The sequence below is a fragment of the Grus americana genome, chromosome 1, assembly GCF_028858705.1.
Source record: "Grus americana isolate bGruAme1 chromosome 1, bGruAme1.mat, whole genome shotgun sequence".
NCBI lineage: Eukaryota > Metazoa > Chordata > Aves > Gruiformes > Gruidae > Grus > Grus americana.
This window is the reverse complement of record NC_072852.1, coordinates 103,680,417-103,695,661: the sequence shown is the minus strand read 5'-3', so window position 1 is coordinate 103,695,661 and position 15,245 is coordinate 103,680,417. Positions and strand designations below refer to the sequence as shown.

At 43.2% G+C, this 15,245-nt stretch overlaps 1 protein-coding gene across 4 annotated transcripts in view; it reads right to left on the bottom strand.

Annotated features, from left to right (window-relative positions):
* Nucleotides 1-8,603: 8,603 nt before the first annotated feature.
* Nucleotides 8,604-15,245, bottom strand: part of VGLL3 (vestigial like family member 3) — a 28,183-nt gene continuing 21,541 nt past the window's right edge. For all 4 annotated transcript variants that reach the window (XM_054839411.1, XM_054839419.1, XM_054839436.1 and 1 more), the window contains exon 4: nt 8,604-14,576. In XM_054839411.1, coding sequence (XP_054695386.1) covers nt 14,533-14,576 — 44 coding nt within the window. In that variant the 3' untranslated portion in view covers nt 8,604-14,532. The remainder of the gene's footprint in view (nt 14,577-15,245) is intronic.

Below are 15,245 nucleotides of genomic sequence, written 5' to 3'. Positions count from 1 at the left end.
GAGATCCACCCCACAGCAATGACAGGGCTTGTCCTGAGGAGTCTGGTCCAGCCAGGGACAGCAGGATGCTGAGGATGGTTTTCCACTGTTTGGCCACTTCTGTGCTCCTTGACATCAGTGTCAAGTGGGTGCGAAGGACCCTAACCAGTGCTGAGGGGTAACATTTTGCACCCACTTTGTGCAGGCGTAAATAACTATGCAAAGTACCTAGTGGGAACATGGCCCCTTACATCCTCCTGCTATGGCTGTAATTAGCACATGTCCAAGCACTGTCTATCTAGTACAGAGAGAGAGAAAACATTCCCTTTGTGAAAGTCAGTTTTGATGCACTTAAAGCTAATGCTGGGTTAATGTGACATGAATAGGATTTGGCCTCTAGTCTATGTGATCTATGTTTTCTGGGGTCCTTGTGATGATATTGCCAACAGATCTCTGATTTCTTGGTTTTCTTGTTGAAGTTAGGATTCTGGCTCCAAGAACAGGAGCACTCCAAGAACCGAAACACCTTCAGGGCTTTCACTTCCTCCCAGACTATCTGAATTATATCAACTGTGGCAGCACCGTCCCATCTTACCTTGATCCAAGATAGATGTGAAGGTGGGCTTTCTGGGCTATTTCAGAGCATCAGTTATATGATGAACTATTTTCAAAATTGCTTTCAGTTGGAGCAGTTGTACAACACATTCAGTAACCACAGAATAACAGGAGTGCAACTCAAAACAAGTGCACTGCAAGGGTTCAGATGACTTAATGATAGATAATAGCTCACAGTTCACGAATGTCTTACTCTTCTAGTTTTAGCTTAGCTCAAGCACATTCTGTCTACAGATGTATACAGACAAATTATTTGGTGGAAAAAAACACAACACGAATAAATACCAACACAACAGTTTCAGCCCTGGGAGATGGTTATCACTTCAGAGCAGAAAAATACACCTCCCAATGACTTCATAGGAATATCACTCTCAAAACTCATGATGGAGAGGACAAAAATTTTATTGTTAGCTGTCTTAGCCCACATTGCCGATGTTGATAATGAAGTAGTTAAAAAAATAAACAAAAAACCCACACACAAGCCCACAGCAAAAGTCTGCCACTAAATGGGAAAAAAATGAGATCAGGAAGGCCTTGCAGTTATGAACTTCACATTGCCAATGAAAAAAAATCACACTTCTACAGGCAAAGCCACCTACAAGCACGTAAGAAGATTTGAGGTTTAGTCCATTTTGGCAACTCATTTACATTTCTTGAAGATGCCTAGCTTGGTGCAAGCAGAAGGAACAGTTACTCTTACAAACCCTAACAACAAAAACACCAGCAGCAAGACGCTCAGGCTCCCAGTGGTGGATCTGACTTTCACACAGACTAAGCTCCTGCGGAAAGGCTGCTTTGAAAAGAAGTAGTGCTGGTATCACCAAGGAACCACTGGTGTTCAGACACAAAGCGGTGAAGTAATCTTCTAGGCCACGCTGGGAGGGTTTGAGTCATAGCTCCTGGTGTCCCTCCTCAAAAGCTCTGCTTTAAGCCCTTTTTTTATTGGCTGCAGTTGTTAATGACAGGACCGTAAATTAAACTGAATTATAAAAGCAATACGTCATGACAGGTACTGGAAGCGATGGCTGCAGCCTCTGCCATGTGGTAGATCAGTCATAAAGCAGTGGTATATATGATATATTGTGACTATCACTTAAAGAGTCTCCCCCCATCGTGCTGAAACCAACAGGGTCTCACTGAGGCCTAGCAAAAGCAGTATCTAATTCAGTGAAGAATTCTCTCTGAAAAGCCCTCAAGTATGGCTAAGTAATGATCTTTTTTACCTCATTTAGCCCCAAGTTCTCCAAGTAAGAGCTGGCCATGAAGAGTTCTTATGCTCTCTGATATCCAGCCGGGACAATGTGTCCTGTTGTTGTTTTCAGCCAACAGGCTTGTGTCAAACACACCCTGACAGCTGCAAAATTTTTTGGTGAAAACAATAATTCCACTTTTCCTTTCCATCTGCCTGCAGATGGTTTAAATCTGACCCATCAAAAGACGAAGAAAAAAAAAAGGGGGGGGGGAATAATAGTCCAGCTGAGATTAAATTATAATGATTGCTGATTTCATATAAAGAAAATAACAGATTTGAGATTTGCAGAAGAGTCCTTGCCATGATGAATTAAACTGTGCATGGGAGAACCGGAGGATTTACCAGTTGATTTGAGTTCTCCATACTTCATCTCAGACCTTTTCAAATCAGCAAACAGCCACATGAAAAGTAATCAGCAACGTCTGTCTTGGATGACAACTACTTTTTCTCCTTTACTAAGGAGAACCTTTGTTAAGAATCACTGAAATACAGGCCAAAATATTACAAGGGAAATAATTTCTGCAGGGGCTGATTTGAAGTTTGAGGATCCTACTTAATTTCAGTGTTCCTGCAAGCTTCTCTATGTTTCAAATCCAAATTAAAAAAAAAGATGTCATTCCCTATTTGTTACCAACTCCCTGCATTGCGAACACTGCTTTGCAAGTGCACATTGTGAATGATGAGTTTGTTCATAGAGAACATCAGCTATTGCAGGCAAATCAGTAGCCAACTGGTTTCAGTGCTTGCTGTCCACGTTTGATGAGACCAGCACATACTGCAAAGTATCATAAATACAAAGCAATAAAAATAAATTACTTTCTGCCTAAGGATATGGGAGTGAAGAATGAAATGGCATCTCTTGTTGTGCTGGTCTCTTCAGGATAACACGCAGACATTGCAGTGGGGGGAATAGCGAGAAGTTCATTGCCCTGTTCCTGCCTTGTTTCTGCCTCTGAGTCTCCATTTGGCTCGCCCATTTCTAGGGCTCTCTACACAAGTAAGGTATTCTGGTCTTTTGGTATCTGCTTTCACACAAAAAGCAACTATTCTCCATCACAGAAAAGAGAAAATTAACCAGGCCACATATGAGCCACAAAACAGTGATTTTTTTTTTTTTTTTTTTTTTCAAGTCATGGGCTCTAACAGTGGCCTCAAAGACCTATCTGCATCTTCCAGGCTGGTAGCAAGTTCCAGTCACTGCAAGGGGAAACTGGTGGTAGAATATACACAGTCACTGGAAGATGTCATGTGGGGCACCAGCTGAGGAAACAAGTTACAGAAACTGACAGTTTTTAAACTAGGAGAATATCACAGAATCATAGAATCATAGAATGGTTTGGGTTGGAAGGGACCTCAAAGATTCAACCAACCCCCCCTGCCATGGGCAGGGACACCCTCCACTAGACCACGTTGCCCAAAGCCTCATCCAGCCTGGCCTTGAACACTTCCAGGGATGGGGCCTCCACAACCTCTCTGGGCAACCTCTTCCAGTGCCTCACCACCCTCACAGTAAAGAATTTCCTTCTAACATCTAATCTAAATCGACCCTCCTTCGGCTTGAACCCATTACCCCTTGTCCTGTCACTACACTCCCTGATAAACAGTCCCTCTCCAGCTTTCCTGTAGAAATATAGTACTAAGGCACTGTAAAATGCTATAAATTGCTGGAGTGTCCTTGTCCCCATGGTGGTATTTTTTTGCATTAGGACACAGGTAAGGTGGGGATGAGGTTCCTAACAGTCCTAGATCTCATAAAGATCCCCTCAGGCCTATTCACACAGAACTGCGATTAACAGCAAGGCAAAAAAGGCCAGCTAGGCTAGCTGGGAGCAAGGAGAGTAAGCAGCAGCAGGTCTCTATAGGATACGCTTAAGCTATTTCCCTCGCCAGAGTAAATGTGACTTTTTCTGAGGGAGCCAGAATGTCTCCTGGGATCCTGCTGAACGATGGTCCACTTCCACTTTGCCCTCTACCCAGGGCTGTTGCTCCTGCCAAGCACTTCCATTCTCTGTGACTGGAGCCATCAAACAAACAAACAGAGTTTGTATTTGTATTGCACCTTCTGACACCCACGAGTCCAAGCGTCACAGCTTATGGACAGGTCAAACTCGTTGTGCACACAGATGCCAACTGTGTGACACGGAGTCGCTCTGCCATGTCCCGGGACATCCACATTGCCAGACAGCCAGGGGTTTGGAAGACTGCCCTTAAAGCAGTGGAATGGAAAACAAGAGTAAGGATAAGGGTGGAAAAAAATCATTGAAAACAACAGGTGGCTAAGTCACACAAAATATCCTGTAGAATTCAGAAGCAGTGCAGAGACTTATTGCGCATACAGGATGAATTACCCTCTCTGACAGGATGTCTAAAAAGAAGCACAGTTTAATTAAAAAAAACAAAAAAAAAGAAAAAAATAAGTGGAGACTCTAATAGCACTATGGACTGCGTTTGCTCTGGGTGACTTTCTCACTGCAGTGCTCCCAAAGTCTTCTGTAGAATCACGTGTACGTAGGCTTTGGCTCTCCCTGGCTAAATAAAGGACATGAGGCTACAAAACTGTTGCCTTTTCCTAAGCAACAGATTCAATTCAGGAAATTAAGACTCATGCACCGGTGACTAATGCTTTTGTCAGGCTGGTTATGAAGCACCCCAGGATGGCCGTGAATGCTGCGTGCTACGTGTTGAGTCTTGCATTACTGTTCTTGAAAGGCCAAGTTCAATTGGACCCAGGCGCCATCCCACCTCTAACGAACAGCGACTGCCGTGTGCTGCCCTCAGGGCATGTGCTCCTGTGCTCTGTGGAAAGCAGGTTTCACCATACGGTAGGAGGTTCTTCACAGAAGTTCAGGCAGTCTTTAGGGCATCACATAGGCCCATCCAGCCTCCTCCCTCTTCATCCAGTGGGAATCACAGAGAAGTGATTATCTTGGAACAGACACAGATGCTTAAAAAAGAGGGGATGATGGAAAAAAAACATTACACAAAGCCTCCTCACGTGAGCAATGAGTACACCCCACAGCTGTTAGCTTTGTTTTGCATATTTTACATATTTACATACACAAAATATTTCCAAACATCCCTGTGTTTATTTAAAACTCTATCAGTAACATGTCTGGCAGAACAGATCCAGTGCAAACATATTCACTGGATGACACTTCCCTGCACTGGTTTTAAAATGCATCAGGGGTCCAAGGCTGCTTCTGCTGAAATCAACAATAAAATATCCCAAGTTTCCAATGGAGGAAAAGCTAACTCTATAATCTTGAAGTATTCACCTTACAGTAAAGGCCTTCAGCCAAATAATCTGAAAATGGATGAGGCAACACTTGTGAAACAAGGACAGCCGGTACATTAGAGAAAGGGATTTTTTTGCTCACATGTCACAGATGCCAGTTGCTTATGGGTGGGTGGTGGGAGTGGGCTGGAATGGGAATAAATCCTCGAAGGAAAGGCTGAATAGCTTTCCTCAGATGGTGTAGAGAAGTCAAAGAAACTGCTCAAGATCAGAAAGAGGTGGAGGGGTGAGGGGTGTTGCCTTCTCCTAAAAGCATATTGCACCTTAAAAACTGGTAGAGTGACACCCATGTACATGCTCATTTTCAAGTGGCATTAGCTCCAATTCAGAAAAGGTCAAATGATTACCTGAGGAAGCATTTGGTCATGAACATTTCTGGGTTTTATTTGTAAGACATCCCTTCTCTTCCAGCCCAACCAGCCGGGCAGGGAACCGGGCAGCCCCACTGCCCCTGGTCACCCTCTGCGCGCACCGCGTGGGGAAGCCTGGCCATGGGAAAGAGCACAGGGCTGGCTGCCCGCATACTCCCCTGGTGAGAAAAACAAGAATGAAGGGCGCGTGGGGCAATGCTGCTGCTCCACACTGCCTATTCGAGCTTACTTGCCGGGTGGAACGGGGGTCTGTCCCACAGAGCCAAGGAATTAACTTCTCCACAAAAGCAAACCAGAAAGAAAAGGATGAAGAAAAAGCAGGAGTAGTTGTGCAACTCATGGAGTTCCCATTCAGCATTGGCTCTGTTGCTCAGAAGACAGACAAAGCAGGGCAGAAAAAGCACATCAGCAAGAAGGAAAGATTTATGCGGATTGTCACCCTAAAATTGCTTTACTGATGGGGTTCTACAGAAGTCTCCCCACTGGCTTCTACATAGATGCCAAAAAATAAGTTTATACCTTTTACACTGGGCATTTGAGAAACTAAGGAGTTTCCCACTGAGAAACTGGCTTCCTTAAAGTTGAATTTTCTCTTTATCCATCTCCATCAGAAGAGAGTGTTATTCTTAAAAGGGAACAGATTTTTTTGGTTTTGGCCAGATATAGAAATCTTTGTTGCTATATTTGGCTTCCAATGTAGGACTCTCTGCTTGCTGGTGGGAGGAGGAAATTAGAGCTGGTGTTATTCATAACTAAATGGGCATGAAAAACAAACCACCTCCCTTTGAACCTTGGTGCTACTATGGGCATTCACATAACCAATCATTTTCAAAGCTTGTGATACCTCTGTACATGCAACGGCCAACATCAAAACTTTATTACCCGCTCATTTTCCCATAGTGATAAACCGTTGCAGATGTACAGTTATTGTCAAGGCAAAGACATTGGTGTAGTTCCTGGTGTTGGTTTGTTGTTTTGGCTTTTTAAAAATATCATTTCTCACTTGTCTTCAAAGAAAGCAAAAGTGATATTCTGAAGGAGACACAATTACTGGAAGGCTGCGGCATCCAGCCCCCCTCCTCCTCCCAACAACCCCAAAAAAGAAATCATCTAAATTAATCGGCATCCCAGCCCAACGCACAGCTCAGCCGTGAGGAATTCTCACCAGATGTCTTGGTCCCCACCCGGCCTCCCACGTCACGCAGGCAGCATAACCCCTCAGAGCCCGAGGTCCTGCCGGGACGACTGACCCCATCGTGCCTGGGGTCTCCATGAAGGGCTGATGGCACTCCTGTCCCACCGGGGCCAGCCAGCCCCAGCCCCAGCAGCTGGCCCCCAGCCACGCTCACCTCCTCCACCAGCATGGAGGATGGCAGCCCCACTCCTCATATTTTCTGTGGCATTTTCCCCACACCAGACGTGTTGAGCACCGCTGAGGTCACAGGGCTGGATCTTGGCTCCAAGGGAAGCACCTCCCCCAGGGACCAGGCTGGGACCCAGTTTCCAGCTGATAACACCCGAAACAAGATTTATTTGGACGTAACCGATGAGATTCACAATGGACATTAAGGTCACTAAAGCCAACTGAGTGTCACTGATTTACATTAACAGAGGATGTGGCTCATCATGAATAAAATCAGTCACAAAATGCTGCTTACTCCTGAGCATTACTTCCCCTTCTCTCATTTCTTGATGCAATGAGAGCACATAGAAATAACCCCCACGAGCACCTGGAAACCCAGGCGTGGGGCAACGCAGCTGGAGCCCTAGTCTGGTGAGAGCAGTAGAAGTTACAGGGAGAAGAAAAAGCTCATCCCCTAGCTTAAGGCATTCTTGCTTCCTAAAGTACAATTGCTTCACTGAGGATAATTCTGATTGTCTTAAAGCAACAGGGCTCCAACGTCTTTTCCTCAGAGATTAAACTGCAGTGTACACAGCTCACTTCAAAGAAATAAGTTTCCTGCAATATTCATCCTGAGTTATCCTTGACAGTTTATACTAAATTTCTAAGTCCTCACATTATTCTGGTATTTTTTGATGGCTGTCACATCCCCCCTATGTCCTTCATGTATTAGCCAAGTGATTGTTAGGCATTATTTGCTTATTTTTCAGCGGTCTCCATCCCATCTCCATCCCCACTGTCGATGGAGACTTTCTCTCAGTCCACTCTCTCCTACAAGATGCTTTTGAACCCGCCATCCTCCTTTCCTGCCCTTCCTCTCCTTACATTTCTGGCTGGCAGCTCTCCCCATCTCTTCCTCGTGACCTCAGAAAGCAGAACACGGTCATTTTGGACAAAGAAAAAGCACCCCGCTTGCTGTCTGGTCCTGGAAACAGGGCCTGGAGGAGGATGTATGGGGAAAATCCTGCTCATCTCCCGATGCTCTGAAACAGACTATATCCCATATGGTCAGAATCTTCACAGGATTTTGCAACTAAACTCTTAACAGCTCCCTGCTGATTGCATGCAAGTGGCAATTTTTCAAAAGCTGAGTGCTTGGCCAAAGTTTGGAGGTTTTTTCCCCCCTCTGTTGGAACAGTAAATGATGTATCTGTGACCAAAACACCAAACCTTCAGCCCTTGAGCCAGAACATAGGCATGCAAACATTTCTTAATTAAACAGTTGTAAAATAATTTTAGCAAGGGCAAAGTTACCTCCTTAGCGGGAATGACTGAACTTTGCCCAAAAAAAGTCAATTTGAGATAAAGAACTTGCATGGAAACTCTCTACTTGACAACTGCTAAAACTGCCAGAAAATGATAAAATTAAGAAGGGTGTTACACTAAGAAGCGTCAAGTAGTGATTCTACCAGGTCTGATTGTAAACTAGCCTCTCATGTTAATGCAACTTAAAAAGATATTAAAAAAAAAAAAAAAGATGACGTAGCAGAAGCAATTGACACTATCTGAAATGGAAAGCTAGTGCCTTCATGAGAGCCTGGTTTGAAATCCCTTTGATGCTAGGCTTTCACTCCGTCCAATTTTAGCAGAGAACCAGTTTAGGACACTTGTTTTACAATGTTTTCAACAGAAGACAAACCCTTGGCTCTAAAAATTAATCTCATAAAAAAATAGAAACTCAGGATGCTGTAATTTACAAAGAGATTTATGAGTTCTTCAGTTGCATAAGAATAAAAAGAAAGCATTAGCTAATTGTTGAGAAATACAGACCAAACTGGAAATGCTACATAAAAAATATAACAATAAAATTCACATTATATTATTTATTCAGTAATTAAAACAGTGACACTTTTCTTTATACAAAGCCCTCCACCAGTTTTGATGAGAGGGGCAAAAAAGTTCGATGGAGTTTTGAGGGAAGCAGGGTTGGAAAACAGGTGGGGGAAGGAGAAGGGACCCTGATTTGCCTGATGGTTTTAAACAACAGCTACAAACGTGCTAGCAGGGAAAGTGCAGCATAGTTCTGCAGATACTTTACTAGATTACTGTAAACCTCAACTGCTATAAATACTGGTTGTCTATAGGTACTAGTTACCTGAGCCCAAGCTCACTGGAATCAATGCTGACTCCAACTGATGTCCATCAATGTTGGATCACATCCCAGGCCACCACACTGTGCCAGCCAACACTGGACTGCAATTTAGGTATTCGAGGCTGGTCCCAATGATCTCAAAGCTATTGAAGATTTCCAAAGACACCAAGGGGAGGAAGCAGTATTTGGGCTCCTGTACGCAAACAGCCATCATCAACGATGCACAGCTGATCCATCTTGAAGGCTTGAGTCTTTGAGCAGGTGCATGAGATAACTACAATGTTTTAATTATCCCCATCCCTAAACTATCTTTATTGGGAGGTAAAAACATCCTGCATTTCACAGGAACTCCAGCCCAGCTTTCACAGGTCCCACCACCGTGTCAGGGAGAACGCAGAGCAAGAACAATGAGAGGGTCATGGGCACTGTGCAGACCAAGGGCAGCTAAAACATAGGTTTCCAGGAACATCTCTAATTTCCCTTGGAAACCAGTTCACCCCATAAAATGGGGCAACTGTAAACCTCCCAACACAGTCTAAATTTAGTATCTTGATCAGTGGCTGCCCAATCATCCACATACAATGCTGGAGAGGATCATCTCTGCTCGCAGCTCTACTAGCTCAATCTTTGCAAAAAGACTCCTGCCTCTCCAGTCACAGGGACTGGATTTTGACCGTGCTCAGGCAAGAATCCTTTAAAGGGACATCTTCCTGCACCACAACTGTCAGGTTGTGCCCATAGGGCTAATATGTAAAAGCAGTATTTATTTTTAAATACCTTCCTGCTTTCATGAGATTTCAGTTCCAAACAACACACATCAACTTTTTTAAAAATCCACACATAAACAATATTTATCATCCAAATACCCTTTAAAAGCTCAAAGGCTGACATATTAAAGCCAAGAAGTCAATTTAAAAAATATACATATTTCTAAATCGTTTATAAGAAATATATGTTGCTGGTCCATTGATATGGAGAAAAAGCTTGTACCTGAAATTACTTAAAAGAATCGTATTCAAAAAGATATGCTTGTCTGCTGAAAAGCAATATATTGCACCTCTCTACATAACTCTGCTGACTCCATAGTCATCTTTACAGATATAACAAATCAGGGGTTTTGAAGGTTTGGGGTTTTTGTTGTCGTTGTTGGGTTTTTGTTGTTGTTTGGTTTTGCTTTTTACTAGTATGGAAAAATTCCATAATAAAAATTCCAAAACTGAGCTTACAGAGAATGCAATAAAATGTCTACATTTTCTCAGTCTCAGATGAGATTTAGTGCTGTCATTCACTTCATTTTCCAAAGGATGTGCATTTTGAAGCATGAAGGTGGAATAGAGGGAACCAGGTATAGCTACACATATATTTGTATATATATGTATATATACATACACATAAGGAATTGTAGGAGGAGGAGAGCAAGACATACACAATAGCCTGGAAGCAGAAAGGCTGGGTACAGGCAAGTCGATCCTGAGCGCAGGTGGGGGGAAACGTGATGCTCCCCTCCTGCAACCTCTGCTCTCTCTGAAAGTTGTGATGAGAGATTCATCCTCAAAAGCATGTTTACAGGCAGAAGTAGATGACTGAGAGAAAACTGCCATTCACTGAAGACCATCACACGATGAAAGAGGTATCAGATAAACTGAATTTGTGTGTCTGGCGAGCAGAGGAATCAGAACAAAGTGCATTTCACTATTGCCAAGCATAGCTTATTCAGCTCTCCAGAAATCAAGTCTGCTGAGCGGTCAGTAGCTGCACTATTCCATCATCTTGTTGGGATGGAAATGCCCAGTTGAAACAAACTGGTATCTGCTTTTCAGAAACTGGTGGACAGTTTGAACCCTCCCAGTCTTCAAATGAAGACACAAAAATTGACAGCAGATTTCTCAACATTAATAGGAATTAAGGAGTTTAGTATGTAGATTTTCTTGAAATAAAACAGTAATTTCCCTATGTTCTCCCAGAAATAGTGACAAGAGTACATCATGTTTCATAAGTCCTCGCAAAATGAATCATCCACTTTCTTGGGACAGCATCAGAACTCACCACACACAAAAACAATGAAGCAACTCCTTTAGTAATGTGTTAAGACACATAACTTGTCTGTGACCTGATTTTAAGGGCCTTTTTTCCTATCTGTGGAAACATGAGCAATCTTAACATTTCTGTTTCTTTCTCACTGCCATTAATTTTCTGTAACTGCAACGTTGCGAGCAAGCGCTCCCCTCCCCTTTCCAGAACAAAACCATCACAGCATCTGCTTCTCATAAGCACATTTGTGCGTGTGTGTAAGTGTCCGTGTACATGAGAGAGAGAAAATTAAATCTGAATTTAACTTAAAAGTCTGTCGCAGGGAAAAATTTTTTCTTTCCCGTCCTTCAAATTGTAGAACATAGAAGTAGGGTTACTGCTATGCACTTGTGCTTTTACTTTCAACTCAGTTGTTAGTACAGGGGATGGTTAGTGACTGAGGAAAAAAATGAATTTATTTGACTTTCAGAGTTGACTGACTGGTACATGAATGGCTACAGACGATAGCAGGGTTTTATTGGCACTTGTCTCCCAGAGCCTGCAGAGCAACAGAAGTTCCTTCAGCACACTCACAGGTTCAGCAGTGGAAACTGGGCACGTAACAGTAGTCCTTGAAGTGGAAGAGGCAATAGCTTCACCACATATTCATCCCCACTACCCATCAACTCAACAAAACAATCCAGAAAGGGATTCCAGTGCAAACTGTGGGCCTGTTTTTTCCTGTCCCATTCTGCTTTGACATGTCTAGGGAACAGGAGGAGGTCCCTCATCATCTGAACTTGCAAAGAGGAAGGCAATGAACTGACTGCGCTTGCTAGACTTCCAACTATTTCAGGAAGTCAAACGCACGACACCTCAGAAAGAAACGTTGCCTTTTCTTTTGCTCCCCTCACCACCCAAACTCACCAGCCCTGAAGTTCAAAGAGGATACATCGCCTCTTTGACTTCCAGCTTTGCCAAAGTCCAGAAAAAAAAATCTAAAAAATAATAAAAATAAAAAAGAAGCTTGGATTTTTTTTTCCTCCCAGTATTTCTAATACTGTCAGAATTCCTAAGTCAGAACTTTTATTGTGAGCTATTTCCTGAACTATACTGTCCTGATAAGAAAGTGAACTGTGGCAGCTGTTACTACGTTCCCTCCCATAGAGTTTTCCCATTGCATTACAAATTCATTGACAAATTGAGGAGCCAGCTCCACCAGAGCAGCAATAATATATAGAACTGTCATGAGCGTGAACTTTTAAGAGAAAGAAATGCTGATGGACTATAACGATGGGAAAAAAAAACCCCACCACATTTAATTCAGCATCCCAACACAGAAACTTAATATTACTATTTTAAAGTAATATTTAAGCATAGTCCATTCAGCACTTTTACGCTGTCTCAAACTTCAAATCAGCAAGGTACACACTTGAGGGTCTTGCCAAATTGTGACATAATCCTAATGCCTCTGGTGCCAGCGTGTCAAGCCCTCTCACGCGGCAAGGGGGAACACTCAACACCTCGTAGGATCAAGTTCAAACAGCCTGGAGAGAAGCAGCAGCGCAGGGAGGGAGGCCCAAACCTCGGAGCGGCATGCACATCCCAACACTCCCCCTCCCCTTTCACACGCAGATCCATGTGGTCTCCACCTGACAAACCGACATTTACAATGCTTGTTGCCTTGAAATTAAACTGTTTCTTATCTCTGCCACGTGTTTGTGTCTTGGTTTCCATCTAGCTGGTTTGTCTTTCAGACAGGCATGTCTGAAAACAGTGGTAACAGAAGTATCGTAGGTTATAAGAGCCTTGGGCAGTATTACAGAGAGACCCTGGGTGCAGAGTGCAGAAAGGCAGCACCTCCAAGCAACAGCTAGGATCTGGCAACCCAGGCCCCAACCCTGCGCTCGGACCCGCCTGAGCACCTGCTGACACTCACGCTGGTGTCGCTGGGCTTGGGCACGGCGGCTGACCCAGCTCCAGCCCATCGCGGCACGGGGGCTGCAAGGGTCATCTTGCAGCCCTTATTCAGGATTGGATTGTGCTCACCTTGGCTTCAACTAAAGTCCTTATTATGCAAGCCAGACCCAAGGTCCAGGCCAGAAATGGTGTTTCCGAACACCTTGCAGAATGCAGTGGCTAGACGTGGCCACGTCGTTTCCAAGTTCAGATTCTTACCCGGATGGCAGCCAAGCCTGAATTTGTGCACACCGAGCACATGCAACTTCTTATGACATTCCAGAGCTGCAGCTGGGGTCTTCGTAAGGCCCACAGCGAATCTGAGGTTAGACAAACAGATTTTGAAGTCAACAGGACTTGAAAATTTCAGCGCTTTCCTTGAGGTGCTCAGCAGACAGATCAGGCCAGTTAAAAACATTTTGTTTCCACAAGTCACATGTTTTTGTAAAACTGATGTTTCTTTCCTGAATATGGATGTTATACATTACCACCCTTGAAATGGCTTAGCTGAAAGTCCTGCCTCATGAGTTAAAATAAGAGTATACTGACATCTATGAGCACTGTGAGGGCCTGAAACATAACCCATAGAGGACTGTGTTCAACAGCTTCAATGGATGATGGATGAGGCCCAAATTCACGTCTGATTAAAGTCCATAAGAGTATTTGGTCCATTTTGAAAGAATGGATGGGTTGGAAATGCAGTTCCTGTAACCCCAGGCTTCGCTCCATGCTAAAGGTGTTTGCAAGCTTCTGACGATCAGCACAGCACAAAGCCACCTCTAGAAGCAAGAAAATAAAAGCACCCTACCACAATCTAACACCATCAGGAAAAATATTTGGCTGAAACTTTAGGTGCGAAATACACTTGCTTAAGCTAGAACAAAAGGACAAAAACATCAAAATCTAGTAATTTGGCAACAAGGAAGGTTTAGCTCTTTAAAAAGAAAGGAAAGATAGACATTTGAGGTAACAAAACAAAAAAAAATAAAAATGCACAAACACATCACAGACATCTAAAAATAGCATTTTATACATTTTTTGCCAGTGCTTCTCTGAGAGCAAGTTCTTTAAACAGAACTTAACAATTTTACAATTTTTTTTAAAAAAATATGTCATCCTAAAATAGCCCATCAATCCTTACCCAAACTTTCTGTATTTCTACAAAAATAGATGCACAAAGAGCTACAAAATACTGTATTCCTGAAAGGAGGCGCACTGTAGTCAAGGGAGAGTCTTTTTCCTGACAATTGAGACTGTTCGTAAAAATATCAAGCTGAACAAAACAAAACACTGTTAAAGGAGCAGAAAGGAGTTAGGTTGCCCAGCTGCAGCAGGCTCAGATGAGAAAAGAAAGAATAGTTAGGTTTTTGTTCTTTTCCAACACTATGGGACCCATTAACAGCCTTACAAACAAAAGGCTCAATAGCAAAACCAGAATGGTTGGCTCTTCCATCTTCATGTGTGTCCTTTGCCCCATGCAGAAGGAGTCAACGACTGTTAGATCGCCTGCCCAGCTGCGCTGACTCCAGCTCTAGCTGGTCCTAATTTATCTGAACTTCAGAACCAAGAAGTTTCCTTGTTCTTGTCCTGATGCTGTAGACCTACATTTCAGAAAAGAAAAAAAAGTAAAATTTAGAAGTTGATACAGCTTCTTCCTCCCCCTCCCCAAGCAGCTGAAGTAAGGATAAACAGGTTTTGATTTAAAAAACCACAACAACAACAACAAAAACCCAACTCACAACTTACCAGCCTAGTGGACTTGTTAGTAACGTTGCTATTGCTCCCTATGTTATTGTTTATATGGGATAAGCTTGAACCACACTTAAGTTTTAGACTGACTCAAGCGGTTTAGGAACGCTGATAAAATCCTGTGTGCACTTCCTTCATTTTGGCCTCCTTTGGAGCATGACATGGCACGTTAAAATCCTCCAGCAAGGTCCGCACAGACAATCCAGTATGCAACAGAATAATTTTTCCTGATGGGGGCCAGCCACAGACCCTACCTCTTTAAGAAAAGGCCTGTGACAATTTAGGATCTCACAGTTTCTATGGCATTTCACCTTAGAAAGGGAAAATGTTCCTGCAACAAGTAAAAAACCTCAAATAATTTCACCTAGAGAGTGTCAGATTTTTAGCCAAGAAGGGCTAGTGCTTCCACATGGGAAGAATTACTGATTTTCAGCTTGCGTTTGTTATGAGTTCCTCTAACATTTTCCTTTATAAAAAGTGAGGACTATCTAATAAATGTGGTGCTATGTTGTGGCTTTAGC